General features: G+C 40.1%; 1 protein-coding gene across 11 annotated transcripts in view; it reads right to left on the reverse strand.

The window, feature by feature from the left end:
• Positions 8,714-18,775, reverse strand: part of USP54 (ubiquitin specific peptidase 54) — a 100,003-nt gene continuing 89,941 nt past the window's right edge. For 8 of the 11 annotated variants that reach the window (XM_021400775.1, XM_021400776.1, XM_021400774.1 and 5 more), the window contains 5 exons: positions 15,262-16,718; positions 12,832-12,950; positions 11,851-11,991; positions 10,891-11,077; positions 8,714-10,152 (listed from right to left, as the gene is read on the reverse strand). In XM_021400775.1, coding sequence (XP_021256450.1) covers positions 9,494-10,152; positions 10,891-11,077; positions 11,851-11,991; positions 12,832-12,950; positions 15,262-16,718 — 2,563 coding nt within the window. In that variant the 3' untranslated portion in view covers positions 8,714-9,493. Of the gene's footprint in view, positions 10,153-10,890; positions 11,078-11,850; positions 11,992-12,831; positions 12,951-14,150; positions 16,719-18,775 lie in introns of those variants that run through there. The other 3 variants (XM_021400778.1, XR_002440023.1, XM_021400781.1) reach the window with 3 other exon arrangements.

Genomic DNA, 18,775 nt, shown 5'->3' on the forward strand with positions numbered 1-18,775 from the left:
GCTCCCAGCTCCTCGCGCAGCGAAGGGACAGTCCGCCTCGGGCCCGGCATGCACCGCGCCGCCGCCCCACGAGGGGACTGCGGGAGCGTGGCGAAACTCCTGGCTCCGCCGAGCCGGCGGCGCGGCCGTTAGGGAGCGTGGCGAAACTCCGCTCCCCCCGGGGCGGCGCGGAAAGGAAGGGGCGGGGGCTGCGGCCCGGCCCTGCGGGCTGCCCCGGCTCGGGGAGGCGGCGGCGGCGGAACCAGGAGCGCCCCGCCGCGGCGCTTCCCCGCCCCCGGGCCGGTCGGGCGCTAGGCCCCAACGGAGGGGCGGCGCCACGGCGCGGACCCGCGGCAGGGCCGGGGCCGGCGGCCACCATGGAGAGCTCCGCGGGGCCGCCCCCGAGCCCGAGGAGCCATTTTGTGAGGCGGCGGGTGGCAGCGGTGGGCCTGCGGGCCGAGGCCGCTTACTGTGTTGACTGCCAGCAAACCCAGCCCTATCGAGCAAGCATCTATGCACGTACATAAAACTATACCTACACAAACGCAGCATACATCTATACAGTTGCTACTTTGCATTTTGGCTAATAAGCAAGAAATGCATAAGAACTGTACCGAGCTGTGCTACTGCCCACAACGAATCGGGAATTATGGAAAGGTGGTTCCAAATGAGAAGTTTGCAGTGAAACCTTGCTCTTGTCCTATCCGAGTCAGAAGGAGAAGACCAACGGCTGAGGTCAGTACCTGTAAGTTTGAGCGTGAAAAGCTGCTTGACCACCAAAAATGCATAAAAACTGGTAGCTTACCCAAGAGCTTGGTTTGACTTTTTTTTTTTTTTAATTCATTACATGACCAAGACAGTCCAGGCAAGAAATTCTGAATGAAATATCACTTTAAAATTAAAAATATTAATCAGAAGCAACTGCTAGACTCAAGGGAATCAGAATTATAACCATTTGGGTTATTTATTAATGGAACACCTAAGACTTCAAAACAGCTTTAGAAAATATAATTCTATTAATTCACTGTCCACAAGTTAAATGTGTGCATGCACACAGAGAGCTAGGATACATTAGAGTATGTACCACAAAGAAATCCAGGATCACTACTCTGGATTTACTGCTTAGCTCCCCAGTAGAAGGAATTACTACCTCATACCACATGCTCTGCAAATGTCTGTCATTGTATGACCAATTTAAAGGGTCTGGTTCGTAAAAAGAAAAAAAGCTCATTTGCTTCAACATCATCCATATCTATCAGTTCAGAATATGCAGCGAGAGCATGGGATTGGGAGGGCAATATGTATGCATTGTTCCCATTGCCTTAGAATTAGCTTGAAGTGCACCTGCTGGAACAAGGAAAGAGAAATGAATTCATAAACTTTTTTAGAATAAAGTGGAGCTCAGTAATAAATGCGGTTTTGATGTTTGACAGTGTGAAACAGCAGAGAAAAATACAGTTGTCCCATATACTGCCAAACAGAGAGGAAGCCTGAGACTGTGCTGGCTATAGCCAGGTCACTTCCTCACCTCACCTGAGGCAGAACTGCAGAAGAGATGCCTCTTACAGTTGCTTCCTTGAGCCCACAGCTAACGTGCTTTTTTCCTCGGGACGTGAAGTGATGGGCTGACACAACGTTGGGTGAGGAAAAAGCACAGTACAAGCACTGCTCTGAAAGTAATGCCTCTTACTTTATGATGTTGGAGGTGGAGGTTGGTGGTATGGCAGTTGAGGTTGAACCTTCCCACCAATATGTTACATTTTGTTGCCATGTGACAGATATCAGCAGAGGGGCAGTCTACAAAATGTTTCATATGTCATGTCATGACACCAGACATCTGAATTCTTCCATGTGAAGAAATGGTATCCACTGACATACATCAACGTTTACTGAACTCTGATGGAGACCAAACAGTGGATGTGAGCACAGTGAGGCAGTGGCTGATGTATTCCAGCAGCGGCAGCAGTGACAGTAGGTCACTTTCACTGGTGCAGATTTTTATGAGAGTGGCATGCAGGTCGTGTTCATGGCTGGTGAAAATACATAGCTAATGGTTATGGCAAGGCTGAAAAATAGTGTTTTGTAGCTGAGAATTTGCTCTAGCAAATAGTGTTATCGTGCCCTTTGTAACTGTTGTAGATGCATGGAAATGAATAAGAGGCATTACTTTCAGGTTATGATGCCATGATGAGAGGAAACAACATCAGCTTCCAGACAGCATACCTAGTGGTTACCATGCTGAAATGCTTCCAGAGATAGCCAGGCACCACCTGAGGAAAAGGCTCATACAGATACAAGCTTGCTGTTCCCCTGCCCTGCAAATATATCAGGGTGATTTAACAAATGATGTTATCTCTCTCCATAAAACTTTAATGAATTACCCTTTTTTTGAGAACAGCACCTAGAAACAGAAGTTAGCTAGCACATGTACTTGAGTTTTTTATTATTCTCAAGGTGTTGTTGATGTTCATTTGGTTTTCTTAAATATATTTTGCCTTGTCTCATCAAAGTACAGAGTAAGTGCATTTGACATGAGGACAACACAAAACCTGTATTAGTGAGAGACAAGTTACTGAACTACATGCAAGTCCTTTAGCTTGCTGTTGAAGCTTTCAGGTAATGTTGTCTCTCAATCAGCTAGAGACTCTAGAAGGGGCATTCACTCACGTTGCCCCAACTAACCAAATATAACTTCATGGAGAAAGCAAAGCTGTTTGATTCACCTCTTGTCTTCAACAAACCAAACAATTTGTACTAGCACCAGAAGTAGCATTATGATTGTTAGAAGTTAGTGCAATTACTGAAATACAGGCTTAAGTCAGCATGCCTTTATAAAGCTGACAGTTTACCTCAAATTTCCTATAAGTGCCAGTCAAATAAAAGCATTACTGAAAAAGCAGAACTGCATTTTATTTGCCATTCAGCTTTGCCACCAAGTGGCCATCTCATTCCACACATTTTAATACCCACTAAAAAAAAAGACTGATTGCAATTCTGATTGTATACCAAATCTTCCTCTAGCTTGCACTGGACTACTTTTTGAACAGCTGCTTTCATAGCAGAGAAAAAACAGCAAGAAACACAGGGAATAATCAAGCCACTCCATCTTGATCTATACCATGGGGAATAGAGTCATTTGGGATGCAGATGATCTTTGCCTTCCTCCTGCTCCATCTGAAAGCAGTACATATTTGAGCTGCATGCAATAGATGTTTAAATGAATAGGTGTCATGTTAAAACAGACTTCTCTGACACTTCACCTAGATAGTACAAGATATAGCAGAATATGTATTTAAGTAAATATTCACCTCAGACAAAAAGTCCAGACAGAAGCTAGACATAAAAGTGACTGTGTGAAATTCTGTATTCATCTCATGCACGAGGTCAGAACAGTCCCTTCTGATTCTAACAGCGACATATCTTGAAAACTGGCACAATGCATTGTCCCAGAATCATCTAATTACCCAACGAGGACTTTTTGAAAACTCTAAGAAAGAAACTGAATCACAGGAGAGAGAGAGATATATTCCAGACCCCAAGAGAAAGATGCATAGAGCAAATCTTGCAGAGATAAACCAGGTCTGACAAGGGAAGATGTGCTATAAGCAGGAGAATAACATGAGGAAGGCAAAACTTTGAAAAGGTTGTTCCACTTCATTGACTCTCAGTAGTGACTGCTTGAAACAGTCCTGTCTGAACTGCCAGAAGTGGTATTGTGGTTCATATAAACTGTGACACTGACTCAGAAGCAGCCACATTTTAACTTAAATGGATTTTGACCTATTGCTGTACTTACAAGTATTCAATACAAGTACTTGAAAATTTTTTCTTAGAACTACACAAGACTTCCTCGTTGTCCAAAGACAGGTTTTTATGGCAAACTGTATTATTCATAACACAACAGCATAATTCAGAAAGATGGAAAGCATATTCTTACTCCATTTTCTCCAGCATCATGAAATTGTTATCACTATAAAACTGTAGTTGCCAAATGTCAGACAAATCAATGACTTGGGATAGACACCAAATTATTCCTTCAGTCTCTCCTTGACATTACAGTAAGTCAGCATGGCCAAGGAAAACTTTTTGACCAGAAATGTGGTTGCCAGGAACACACAAGAAAAAAAGGCCACAGGGTTTCATGGCTGTTCATGCAATACTGAGATATGAGACAAAATGCATTTTAGTAATAGATTGAATGAATCTCATTAAATTTTCATTCAACTAAAAACTGATTGGATGGGATTTCTCTTATCTACAGGACATCTTGTTCATGAATCAAGATAACTCGAAGTAGAAATTCATACTTTTACATCATAGTTGTTTTAGAGCGACAGGGTGTTTTTTAAAATAATGTCTTATAGGTAGGCCTGCCTACCTAGAATACTTTGTTAGCTAGGTCTCCTGCTTGTGGAGGCTTTAAGAAAACTAGAGAATACAAAGGAGGGCAGCAAAAAGCAGAGTGAACTCAATTTTTGGAGTGAATAGAGGTGACTGGCACACAGTCTATTATTACCATCAAGGTAGTAAGATAAATGAAAAGAGGGAATTGCTTAGTCTCAGATGGAAGAAGGAGCAATACCTTAAGGCTAAGGAAGGAAAAGTTTGAACTAGATAATAAGGGAGGGGGAAGGAATGCTTTAAGCAGAGCAAGTGAACAGTGTTTTGAGAAACCAATGCAAGAGTTTGAGGCACCACTGCAGAGGTGTGAGATGTTAATTAGAGATGTGGCTGTTAGGTTTTGGTTAGAAAAATATCACCTAAAATTCTAGGGTTAGGCTAAGTGCCACAGGCCAGAATGCCTTAGCCTGTTCTTTTATGATTGTGATAGTATGCAAAAAGACAGGGGCCTTGACAAGCTTTCAAAACACAGTCTGTACTTCTGCAGCCAGTTCACTGAGGTAACCAGAAAGTGAAGGAAACGTGCAGGAAGCGTGTGCAACAGGCTAAAACTGTGGTAGTCGAGTAGCTTGTGATTTATACTAGCAACCATCTGATAACTCTGTTTTTTGCTTTTTTAAGTCAGTGCAGTTTCCCAGTATTGCACAAAACTTTAGAGAAACTCCAGCAGTGATAGTAATTGTGGAAGAAGTGGTGCAAAAGGTGCATCACAGATCCATGTAACTAGGCTTGAAAATGTTCTGAACAGTGATCTGCAGTGATGAAATGCTAGTCCCAGCAAACATAGATGTGTAAAAATCTTACTTTTGTTTTTACCACTCATAGTGCTAAGCAGGAAACGGCACAGTGCTAAGAGACTACAAAATATACCTAATGCAAGTGTGGGATTTGTAAAAATGGAAGCGCATTTTTATCTTTGCCTCGGCTGGTATAAACACCAGCCTGGCCATTACACCGTTTACCCAATGTCTATTTATACGTACATATAAAAGTGGTATGTAAATGTTTCTGTATAGTTTAATTTACAGTGGCATGAACATTATTAGTCCAATAAAGATTACCGACCACTCTCCACATCAGTCTTCTCTTCTCAAAAGCTAAAGTGGCTCTCTGGTTCTGAGGACCCTTTCTGCCTAGGAATATATCCATTGAGAGAAGAAGAAAATTCAGACAGATCCATTACCAAGCGTTCTTCAGAAAGATGGAGACATCTAAGGAAAGAGATGCAACGCATACGTGTTCTTGTAACTCATCTTTTTCACCCATCTGTTTCCTTCAATTCCAGCCCACTCAAATTCTCTTCTCTTTTGCTTTCTTCTTTCTCTTCTCTCCCTCCCCCAAAATGATTCACAGATCTGCCTTCTCATTCTTCATTGAGCTATGCATTCAGTGCATACCTCAGGTGACTTATTAATTCATGACAGAGGTGGAGTTAATTCACACTGCCAAAATATGTCAACAGATGAAATGACATTAAATGCAAGATGTTCCAGTTATTGGGAATGCTCTCTATGCTTTTTACTTCCTACTACCCCAACCATCACTATCAGCAATGTTAGGAAACACAGAAAATATCAGGAAAACAAAAATTCCTCTTTTCCAAGTCCACCCATCCTAATGTGGGTGTTGCAGCCTTTGTTTATGAAGAACAAGGCACTTACCTTACACTTCTGTAGCACCCTTCTCTAAAGCAAAGTTCATTTTGTGTCTGACTGGTGCTGTACCCTCTAACACACGCTCCACTGGACCACATCAGCTGCTCAGCAGGTCAGAGTATGTTTTCCATAAACAGCATGCACAAACACTGTTGCCTTCAAGAGAAATAACTGTGCTAGGTAGTTCCTTTTTCATATACAGAAAGATTACATTAACATATATTTGCTACCACTAGAACACCAAGTCCCTGTCATTGCTCTTTTTTTTTTCCCTACATAGCCAGGTCTAAATACATTACAACACCTTGAGAGACTGTACAAATGCAGTGAATGTTTTACTTTAGGAAAACTAGAATTATATAAAATGTAGATTTAAGATTTTTTTTCACCCCATTTCAGTTCTACCCACTAAACTACTCTGCAGCCAGTAACAGAGGTATTTTAGGAAGAAAACCATCATTATGATGCATCAAAGCTTATAAGATTTACGAGGAAATACTGTTCCAAAATAGCTGCTGAGTTCCCGCTAGCTGCTAGTGGAAGCTTCCTCCCATCTTATGGGCGCTGATTTTTAATGAGCTATTAAACTAATACAATGTATTTTCTAGGGTACAAAAATAGAAATAAACATCACTGAGGGGACTGAAAAGTCTGCAGTTAGTCAAAATAATGCAAAACTTACTAATGCCACTAAGACTTGCAGGCACAAGTTACAGATGAAGCAAGGTTATTTCTTCACATTCCCATTTCCTTCCATATTAAGTGTATTGTTGAACCTACTTCAGTTTGTTTCTATTCCGATATACTAGCGTACTGCTTGGTATGGAGATATTTCAGAGGTTATGACCTAACTTGTCCACTTCAGATCTCTAGTTCAGTTAATTTAATAGTAAGCAGTTAATATACACAGGAGATTTACAAATCAGTTTTGAAACCTAAGCGCTAGAACTATGATAAGTAAGAAAAAGCACCAACAAAACAATAACAATATAAAACCCCAACGGTTCCCTTTGTAAAGAAAAACTGAATTATACCAGTGCTGGTATGATTAAGATGAGTTGCCTAAACTCAGAATTGTTCTGCACATTTTATGGAAGCATACTTCCTCCTTCTCAGTAGCTAGGATTATTATAAAAAATAAACATATGCATTTTCTTTATTTGCAAATGTTTCATGCCACATTTTGCTTCTTGAATAAGTGACTTTGTGCTTTATTTTGGCAGATTTTTTTGTTTTTGTTTTAGACAACTGAGTTCAAGACTACTTACAGCCTCACTCTGCACCCTGACTCTTTCAGAGCTATAGTGAGAAAAGTATCAAATACCTACACCCTCATTTGTATACTGGGGCTACTGCAACTTCATCTAACTGCTAAAGGTGTTAAAAAAATAAAAGAAAAAAGGCTGAAAACAAACAGGGGCTGCTTGTGCCCAGATTACCCTCACACAAATCATATCACTCTACCAACAAGAGAGAAGCAAACGCAACAGGAATGTTTCCATCAGTTGTGTGCCACGTAAGTATCCACTTCTGCCTTGGAGCCACTTCCTATAAGCCAACTTTTACCTTTCTCAGCTAGGAAATTCAGTTTGTTATCATGTGTCCATGTGCAGCCAAAGAGACCAACAGGTCCATGGAACAAAGCTTAAATCAAGCTGTTGTTTCAGTACAGTAATATTCCATTGATTTATGTTTAAAGAATTGGTAAAAAAAAAATTAAAATTAGTAGCATTGTTCAAAATTTCATATTATTAAACTGGCTAAACCACTCAGAAAAAGCCAAAATTAGGTAGGGAATTTTGGAATGGTGGAGTACAGAAAGAGAATGTTTGTGTCCTGTCCCTAGAGCTAGTGGGGTCAGCTATGTACATAGAAATGTGCAATATAATCCGAAATGTAAAACATGATTCAATGTTAAGCAGTTACATGAGACTGTAACAACAGTCAACATAACAGCAATTAATTATTCAGAAACAAGAAACAGAAAAATGATTTTTAGTAAAACGAATGAAATTCAAACTCAGACTGAACAGCAAGAGCAGATGAAATCTTACCAAGCACTGAAATGCAAGTAATGAAATGAACTAGAAATAAAAACTAAAATACTCACTCAGAACACCAATGAGACTGGATTAGTAAGACCGTGCACTAGAGGGCAGTCTGTATCTTCCACTAGCTGGCCGGGATAGAGGATAGAAGGTCCCAGTCTACGGTCCCATTTTTATATCAACACATAATAGCACAGGTTTTAACAACTTATAACCAGCACATCTGAAAACATTTGCAAGAGCAGGAGTGGAACTCTTGTTACAATGAAATTTCTCATGACATCAATCATTTCTAATTACCCTTCTGGATACGGGTAAGAATCCTATCGGCATACATCGTGAATAGATTCAATAGATGTCCCTACCCTCTCCAACCAGGAAGTCTCAAATACTTTTCAAAGGACATGTAACTACTGCCTGTTTTGAAGGGAAAGTTACAGTAGTGTAAAACATCAAATCTAAGAATAAAATTATACCCTCGTGATGTCCTTGGATCTAGATATGTACTTATTATACAAACTTTGTAAATGAAGCATAACAATCTACTCAGTGTGTAAAAAAATAAGCATTTTCAGATCAATTCATCAGCAAAGGCAAATAGCAAAGAAAGCTCATAAACGGACAGGTGAGTAGAACTATTTTCATAGGTTTATTTGAAAAATACTTACAAAAGCAAGTATGTTTGACACTAAAATAGTTAAACTTATTCTGTGTTTACATCGGTGTCATTAAGCGTGCAGCATTAACAATCTTTTCCGTTTGAAGCATTGTTAGTTTGTCCCTAGGAAGTGGGGAAAAACTCTGGTTTACTGATGAACAATGTCTCCCTGCCACTTCCTCAGCAGCAGCTGTGGCTGTGATCTCTGAACTGAGATCTCGGTACACTGAAAACTGGGTTTGTTTTACTAACCTCCAGCTTTTCAAGTGTAGATTTACTGGAACCTGGGAAGTTGGTTAGTTTATTTTTTCCCTATGAAGGAAAGAGAAGAGGAAGGAGAAGAAAACAAAGTAATTGGCTTTGTATGCAAAGAATTTACCAAGGCTACATTTCATGAAAAAATCCTTTAAAATGTCCTTACATTAACGGCCGTCTTCCTTCAAAACATGCGTGTATTTCTGAACTTACCCGTAAACCAATGCCCCTGATGCCTAACATTCCTACAACGTTTTTTGCTAGAAGAGGCCAAGACTATAATAGTTAAGATTCCCCATTCAGACAGCAGTTCAGTAGTGTCAGAAAAGAAATACAGTGCAATTAGTTTCCACATATTACATAGCTACATTTTAAGACAAAACTGGCACAGGTAACTTGATCGAAAGAGTTTGCTGTCTCCGTATAATCCACAGTATAGCAACAGCAATAGTGTGTTCACAGAGTGATTTATCAGGGTGCATGGAGTGGATGGGGCCTTACCACCCATTTTTTTGCACAGTGCCAGTAGCTGCTGCTGCTCGAGCCAGTATATTTCTGTGTGCCTCTGAAGCTGAAGAAAAAGCCCCATCCTTCACATGCACTGGCAGCATCCACCTTCTGCCCGGCTGAGGGGTATAGCTGTTTTGTCGCCAGTCTTCTTCTGGGGGCATATCAACTCTCCTTGGACCTGGGGCCTTAACAGAGGAAGGGGGCACAGGACAACCTTGAGGAGCACCGAGGTCCCAAGAAGGCTGATGCAGTATTCTTAAAGTGCTGTAGTCTGTGCTGGCTGGCGGCCTGCAACTGGTGGCATAAGACTCACGCATTTGATGTTGTGAAGGCTGCTGGAGGAAGCCTTCCTGTAAAGTCTTGCCTGGTTGGCCAGAACGTTTCCCCCAGAGTGTCATTCGTTTATCTGGTAATGTTGCTGTTTGTCTGGCAGGGTAGCTCATGTTCAGCCAACGGCCAGAGACATTTGATGCTCCACCTCCTGAACATGGATTAGCAAGAGGTTTTTGCCCATGGGAGAGAGTGCCTCTGGGCGCACAAGGGAGACTTCCATAGCTCAGTGCCATACCTGGGTAGTCTTCACCTTGGAAAGCTTCACCCCTGTCAGGCACAACCAGAAGTTTCTGGATGATGTTCTTCTGATCTCCTAGGGAAAAAAAAAGAAAGGGCTTCAGAGTTATTTTTTGTGTATTGTTGCTTCCTCTCAGATCTTTCAGCTGGCCAACGCATGACAGAAGATAAACTTAATCACTAATACATCCAGTTAAAGGTTGATGTGTAATTCTGAATAAAAACTAATCGCACTCTTTTCTAGCGTTCATTTTTCTCTCTGCATTTTCTACTTATCCTACTTCAGTTACTACCACAGACTTCACAGGGCAAAAGATTTCTTTAATAGCCATCTCTTGTGTCATCAAGAAGCCCAAAGTATTTCAAGGCTGGGAGATTAAACTGGTTTTGATGTCTTTCATAGGGAAAGTAATTCACAGGCAGAAAAAGGCAGGAATTAGTTATTTCTACTGGCACAGTTACATTCGCGATTTGCTGGAACTAGTAGCTTGCAGATTTACTTCAATACATGACAACAGCGCGGTGGGTTTTACTGTTGCTTTAACACTGAAGAAAATATCTCACAAAAATGTAAACATGATTTCATATTAAAAGTAATTATAATGTTTCCATAAAGATCATTTCATTTTATGTCTACTTAGCACAGAATCACTGAACAACTCTGAAGGGCAGAGGAGAAAAAGAATGCGTTTAATCCTTTCAGATTTCTGGAGAAATTCAGGGAGATGGTATATATTATGAAAGGCAAGATCTGCAGCAATATATTTCAGCAATATTTCTGACCACGAGCAAGGATGAAAAATCCTGTGATTACCTGACGGTTTACGTGCCTTGCCCACCATGCTGGGCATCAGTACATCATGGGGTAGGTGCTGCACCTGGTTTGGGGTGTGCTGGGGATCAAAGGGAAACACAGAAGGATCATGGGTGAAAGGAAGGGAAGTGGAGCTGTAAGAACGGTGGCTGGTTTCCATTGGCATTTTCCTCATATTTGGTGCTTCCTTTTATAAAATGAGAAAGGAGAAGAAAAAACATAAAATGATGAGTAAACACAGAGCTGGGTTGAATCAAGCAACAGTGGTGTTGATCCAAGGAAAAGGATGAGTTACTGGAACAACAACAAAAAAAAAACACCATGCATTTGTAAGTGAAGAAATACAAACAAAAATTGCATCAATCCAGTAAGGCTCTTACTGCAGTGGTGGGCTACTTAGGAGGATTATTTGATTGGAATACACTTGGATAAATATTCCAAGGAGACTTGGTATATACCAAGACTGAAATATACCAAGGAGAAAACAAAACAAAAACCACACAGACCAGTCATAAAGGTTTAGTTCACAAACTGAATCCACAAAACAACAGCAGGCCAGTCAGCACCGGAACTGATTATTACAGCTGGTTATGTTGCTCAACACCAAGAATAATCTGTTACTGTTTTCCTTTCTGGCAGTTTTTATCTTCTACTTAAGTCTATTTAACAAAGGAAAGAAAAAAAAAAAATTATTCTGGATGTCCTTGTACACTGGGCAAGGAATATTAGCTCACATCTTACCAGTTGCAGAAGGTATTAGTCTCAACTCCTGAAAAAATGACTTTGCTGTTTAAAGAAAAGCTCCTTCTTCTTCCAGAAAGAGAACAAAATTCACACAGACAAGCCTTCCATCATGGCTTGTTACTCAGCTGTCTGCTTTCTTGTTTATTAAGTACTAAATGTAGTCAGAAAACAGTAAGTCTACATGCTCTTTGGAAAGCTGCACATCATTCTACTTACAAAACTGTGAGAAGAGACCAGGGTCTCTTCTCTGTTCGAGACAACTGTCCCACTGAGACTGCGAGCAATGCGACGGAAATTCTCTGCACTGTACATTTCCTCCTCTTCTGGTTCCCTGCTACGTTCTCCGGTATATGTGACCTGCAGACAATATCAGAGACTTCAGAAAAGGCTTTCTGTAACATCAATTTTGCATAATTATTACAGGGAATAGATCACTACGTATTTAAGAGATTCCCTCTTGAAATTCCATGTTCTTTCCCTTTTTGAAATGCTTCACTCAAGTCTTACCTTGAGCACTTAAAGCAAATGAGCCTTTTGAACCTGGTTATAAAAAATATTCTGTATGGTTTTTTGTTATTTTTTTTTCTTTAGTGAGATTATCTCTTTCGTAAGTATCCAAAGACAGGACAAAAAGACTACTATTTGTTCCGTTTAATGAGTATGAAAGTTCTATAGGAGGTACTTGTATGAATACATATTCTTGTGCGGGCACTGATATGCAACTACCAATTATTTAAACAGGTCCCCCTCAGAAAAAAGTATCTTCTCCCATCTGAAGTGACCAGAAACTAACTACTGCAAATATCTTTCAAAACATCTAGTGATGTAGTCAAAATGGGAAAAGAAATCTGTTTTCCTCTAAGTGGTAATATCCGGAAGCAGTAATCGTAAACTGAAACACAAAGCAGTTTGTGTCAGTATGTTCAAAGAGGATAAAGTTTTCAGAGGTACGTGATCTCAGAGTCAGAATGTAGGTAATGTGGTCACATGCAAGGTGCATGTAGCATGAGTCATTCATGTTTTCTTTAATTAATTCTCCACTAGGTTGCACTTTAAATTCTCTTTAATAGTAGTATCAATGATCCCACTACCTTATGTTTTTTAAATAACATATTCTTCTCCCATTTAAGTTTCTTTCACTTGCACAGGCTAAGTGCTTCCTTCTGTAGTGCAACATAGTAGTAAACATGCCATCACCTTGGAGACAGAAGAGACAGTGGAACCATACAGACTGCGCTCGATCTCTGCTGTCGGGGTTTTCGAGAGACCCATGCCAGCTGTAGTATGCAGCTTCCTCGCATTCAGGTTTGCAGAGACTGAGAAGAAAATTGTTATGGTTAAATTCTAGGCTTATTTCCACATGACAGTACATCTTTATTTTCTGATAGGGACTATACATACAGAATGAGAAGTAATCGCAGATTCTTTCAACATGAATAGATTAAACTAACTCTCAACATTGTCAAAGGAAGAGTCCATCAAGACACCCGCTCCTGTTTCACTTTCCCCTCTACAAACTTCTAGGGAACAGTGAATTTAAACACTTAGTAGAGCTAAGATCAAATGATTTAGCTGCACATCAGTGCTTGTTTGTTACAGAACCAGGATAGTTTAGTGGGCCTAAATGGACAGAAGATAGCTACCAAGCCAGTTACCTAAGTTACTTGAGATAAACAAGACCGTCAGCTTAAGTTCTCCACACATCCATCCACTTGTTCCCACCCAGTGCTACAGGTTGTCAGCCCTTCTTTTCCTGGTTAAGTAGCTGGAAGTGCTATTTTCTATGAAGATCATTATAGTTACACTTGATTTCAGCGTATGGCCAGCCAGTTATAATCCTAAAATATCTCAAGGAATATACAGGCAGATCAGTGGCCTAATAAAAATGGTCACGAGGAATCTATCTATGAAGGAAGAGGTGCTGGTAACAACACATTTCCTGCACTGAGGAGGCATTTGGAGGATTGGGGCTCTGAGCCTCTACTCTCTGTTATAAAGCTTCAGAAATGAAACAGTGGCATTTTTACCATGAATTTGAATACAAAGGCCTGACAAAAGCCATTGACACGTTACAGAAAGTCTTAAACCATATTTCCAAATGGAGAGGAAATCCAAGTTAAAAGTGGGAAAGAGCTGTCCCAGATTTACTCACACAATTTTCACCTAGCTTATTACAGTAGATGCACTGGCTAAAACATTTTGTTTTTAAACAGAATTTGCAGAACTTAGGAAAAAAAATTTGAAAGTCACAGCAAAACAGAAGTAAAGATCTCAAAGACAAACTTTACTCTAAAAGGATATCCATATCTCATTCTTCAGATATGCAGTGAGAAAATAGGCAGGAAAAGTGTAAGCTTAAGAAATAGGGTGTTTGATGACAGAACTCTGAAGCTCCAGTTATCACTAAAGCAATTGGGTTCTATCCTGCTGGCTTTCCAAAAAGAGTTCCCACATTAGTGTGCTATAAAGGGACACACACATAAGACCTTCCGATCCAAGCTCATGCAAGAAAGTACCTGTGAGGCTGTGAGGTCAGATCTTCCCTAATTCTGAAAGAAAACCAAAAGAAAACACGAAATGGCTGTCTTAGGATCTGCTCTGTCAGCAGAGTGCAAGATGAGAATTTCACGGAATACTTGAGCTGCTGAATTAAAAAAAACTATTCAAGAGTTTTACTACGGCATTCACTCTTGTTACAGCCAGACTTGTCAGGAACAACAGAATTTCATACCCCTACTGTTGCAGGGTGGGAGGAAATCTATCTTGTATATGTATTCATTTCTATTTTATTTGTATACATACACAGTTTGGTACCCATCAAGTTTTGAGCAGCTTTATATTTGACCAGAAAATTCGTAACTCCAATACAATCACACAGATCAAAAATAAATTTGTTTCAGTTGTGCTAAGCAGAGAATCAGTGTTGTCCTACCACAGACAGAAGATTAGAACAGCTTAAGTGGAACTGGGCTGCTATCATATGACTCTAATGACTGTTGCCAGCAATGTCAGAGCTGTTCTCACCACCAGTGTCAAAATTTATTCATTTGCTTCCAGCACCAACTAATCTACAAGGTCTCAAGGATTTTAGTATGGATCCTGTACCCTAATCACCACTTTCACAAATAATTTTCCACAATTTAAAGCAGGTGTCCCTTAACAAAAAAAAAAAAGTTCTCACAGACCTAGCAATGCTTTAAAAGTTATTCCGCTCAATCAGGTACAGACTAAATTCTCAAATACAATACAATCACAGTCACAAATTTGTAGAACATTCACTCCAGGAACAGAAACAGTTCTAACAAACTGCAGAGGTGATGTAGGACTTTCAAACAGTAGAATAGCCTGACCTAAACAGCTAGCTTCCTACTTGAAAAGAGGATCAATTATTTCTATGTTATCCTTAACAGATATTGCTGTTTGCTAAGATCAACAATTACTGCAGCCTCTCCAGGCTGTGGTATCACAGTGCTTCTCTACCTCTATGATTAAAAGGTTTTCAGAGTCCTCAACCTGAATATTTACTTAAATTTACACCCATTTAACTAAACTGACTGGAAAACATCCCCTCACCTACAGTGGAATATGGTGGTAGGTCAATCAAGAAAACAACTGCAGTATTCTTACCTGAATGGTCAAATGGATACCTAGCACTGTCCTGTCTTCCCAAGAAAGGTCTAGTGGCCTGAGATGCCTGCAGACTAGTCTGATAGAGGGATTCCAGTTCTGAGAGCTCCTGTTCTGTGTCTTGATTCCACTGTGGATGCAGATGTACAGGGATCCTGCTCAAGTCATCTCCAACTGCTCTCTGATCAGAAAGGGATGGACTTCTGCCAGGTACAGGAAGCCATTCAGTATTCTTATTATCCTTCTGAGAACTGTAATACCTAGTAACATTATCCACCCAGCGGTCCACAGGCATAGAGGCAACCATGCTACTAGTAGCTCCATCATCCACCTGTTTCATTCCTCCATCATGACAGTGCCTTTCCAGGTAGGGTGCAGAGTCTACTATATTCTGTCCACCTCTTCTACACAGCTCTTCACTAATAGAACAAATACTCTTAGAAGCAACATGCTGGGCACTAAAACCCTCCAGAGAAACCACCCCATCCCTAATATCCACAGTTGAATGTAATTTTTCAGAAGACTGGGTTTTGTTCTCTTGGTTTTGATGGATTAGCTGTCTGTAATCAGAGGGTGAAGGGTTGATGGAAGATTTTTCTATTTGTTTTGGAGACGTCTCATCCTGACATACTGCAGAAATCCAGCCTCTTTCATGAGTACCTTTTCTCTGGGAGACTGCATGCATTTTCTGAAACTGCTCTGCCAAGGACCGAACGTGTCCCTTTGCACTAAAAGCCTCAGATTTGCAACCTTCTGCTACACCATATTCATCCTGTGAGGGTAATAAAATCTCATGACTGTTTGCTCTGGAGTATTTATTTGTTTTCTGCAAAGGATCCAGGGAGCACTGCTGTGAAGGGGATGAAGTTGCAGGGGACATTTCATGATAGCTCCCTAAATGATCAATGCTGGGCCGCACTGGAGAGCTTGCAAGTTTGGAACAGGGATTGTGCTGGTTGTCCTTTTCAGGAGATGCTGCTTGTGGTGGATGTGGACAGGGAAACAGTGTAGGCAAAGACCCAGAGTTTACTGTGTTAGTCTTGGATTTGTACTGAGGTGTGAGAATGGGTGCTATGCTATGAACCTCTTCTAACTTGCTGCTACTGCAGCATTCCCTATATTCTTTTGGCCCTGTGGCTGTAGCGTCAGTAAATTCCACACCATGGTGGGCATCATTCTCAGTTCTTGCAGACCTCTCTGCCAACCCTTGCCTATAGGGAAAAGAGGGAACTTGGTCATGAAAATCAGAAGAAGCAGACTGGAAGTTTGGAGAGATCCTGTTGGATGGATTGCTTTCAGGAGGGGGCAGGGAAGAAGACTCTGGATATAATGATGAGTGCAATTCATGGCAGGAAGCAGGTGGGTGGAAGAAAGAACTGGACCCAAATTCCACTTCCTTGTTGGGTTCCAGTGGTACCTCCTGGCTCAGCAGTACTTGGAACGGGCCAGTCTGTTCACTAAAACACACAGAAGGGTAAATGATTAGCAGTAGTCATTGTTTATGCACCTAGGGTGCAGAACTTACCCTATGCTACATATTCCTCAACGCACTTTTTTTTTTTGCTAACTGAATTGTGATGGAAGATGTTGTATTAAAATTCAGTAGATGCAGAAATGATAATCCTTCGCTCTAAGTGCGATTTTCTACTTTAACTGATCTACCGAAACCATTTCACATTTTCAAGAGTACTGTAGTTAAGCTATGCTTTATGGAATCTTTCCCAGCATTCTTACACAGCACCCTTTGTACTTTAACTGTGACTGCAAGAGGAATAACTGCGTAAGAACACTAAAAATAGTATTTACATAAAATAAACAATTGTTTCCAATGTTAATATATTAGATTTTTTTAATAAATAATTCAGACAAGTTCATGATCTGAAAACAACCTGATGGTATTTCCATAAAGTTCTCTATACCTAGGCAACTTCACGTAGAATAACTTGACAAATGGAAAGAACAGGTCGTAATCTCTCTCATATTGTCTTTGTATTCTCAATTTTAAGATATTTACTCAAGTTAAATAAATAACCATCATTTTGCAATAATTTACATTCTAGGTATACTTCTAAATAATAATTTGTATTCTTCCTATATACCAATATAAGACAACTATGTTCTTGGGTCATACATGTCCTTCACACTTTTCTGCATTCAGTTTAGCATTTTAATATGCAGATGTAATAAAAAGTTTCAAGTTCTTGTGCCTGTGAGGAAACAGCAAGCTACTAACAGCTCTAACAGAGAACCTGAGGAAACTGTAACATCATTGATTTGTTTCCTCCTTCAGATGTACAGAATAGAAGTTATCACATATGTAGTTAATGCATGTAGCAGAACGACCTCATCTGTGAGTAACTGCAAGCCTTGCACTGTCTACATTTTTTACATCAAAGCAAGAATACAAGACACTGGCTATGAATAGATTCTTTCCATTGGCTGCAACATTTAGTTCAATAAAACTTTCAGAAAAGTAATGTTCTTTTCACAAAGCAACAGTAAATTCAGCATTAACAAAATTAATTCAGAAAGTTCCATTTTTTTTCATTTTCTTAGAATCTACCAAAATGCATAATTGGGACTCTCTATTTCTGCTCTAAGAGGCTATAATGGACCCTGACTGACAAAAAGATCGTCCCTCATTGCATATAATTCAACTACTGCAGGAAAAGAACATTATGAGCTATACCCTAACAGTTGTGCAAATTCACTGAGTTTTAGTATATAGCTCTATTTAAAAAAAGGAAAAGATTCTCATCTGAGATTTATCTACATTTCTAATAATACAGCATATTCGAAAGGAAAGAGGAAATAAAAGTAACAGTACAAGAAATGTCCTAGAAATTGGATAGGGATGGTCTTGTGCTAGGAGGGAATGGTATGGGAAGAAAGAAGGATCAAGCTGCATGCTAAAGAGGATGGGAAGAAAGGATCGGTTACGGCAGAGAGTTAATTATGCTAGAGTTGAAGTCTGTATATGGAAGAAAGAATCATGAAGAGTCTGCTAAGCGAGTCTGCAGGATGCTGGGAAGCATAGAAAGGAAATGAAGAATGACAGAGCACCAGGGAGAGTAGTCAAGGTGACAGGATAAGGATCTGGATCCAAGAGCTGTACTAGAGCACCATTAGATAAGTGGACTAGAAAGAAAAGACCAATGTACTTGACACTGACAGTACAGTGCGCCAAAACATGTTGATTGCTGTTTCCAATATAAAAGCAGTTATAGCAAGATTTCTATCATAGTACAGTATTTTACTACTCTGAGTCCTGAAACTGCTCCCAATGGCAAGCAGTTGCACATTACATCTTAATGCCCCTTCTCCCCAGGTTACTATTGTATTCTTTCTCACTATGCATAAAATATTAGTGCTGCCAGGCACTGACTCCAATTCTGTCACAGATCACATTTTGAACATCTGCACAGTGAACTACTGAGGAGGGAAAAGAAAAAAAAGGTAGCTGACCTTCTTAAAATGTAATTTAGCCTAAACAAGAAAGAAATAAGGAGAAACA

This window comes from Numida meleagris, chromosome 5, assembly GCF_002078875.1.
Source record: "Numida meleagris isolate 19003 breed g44 Domestic line chromosome 5, NumMel1.0, whole genome shotgun sequence".
Taxonomy (NCBI): Eukaryota; Metazoa; Chordata; class Aves; order Galliformes; family Numididae; genus Numida; species Numida meleagris.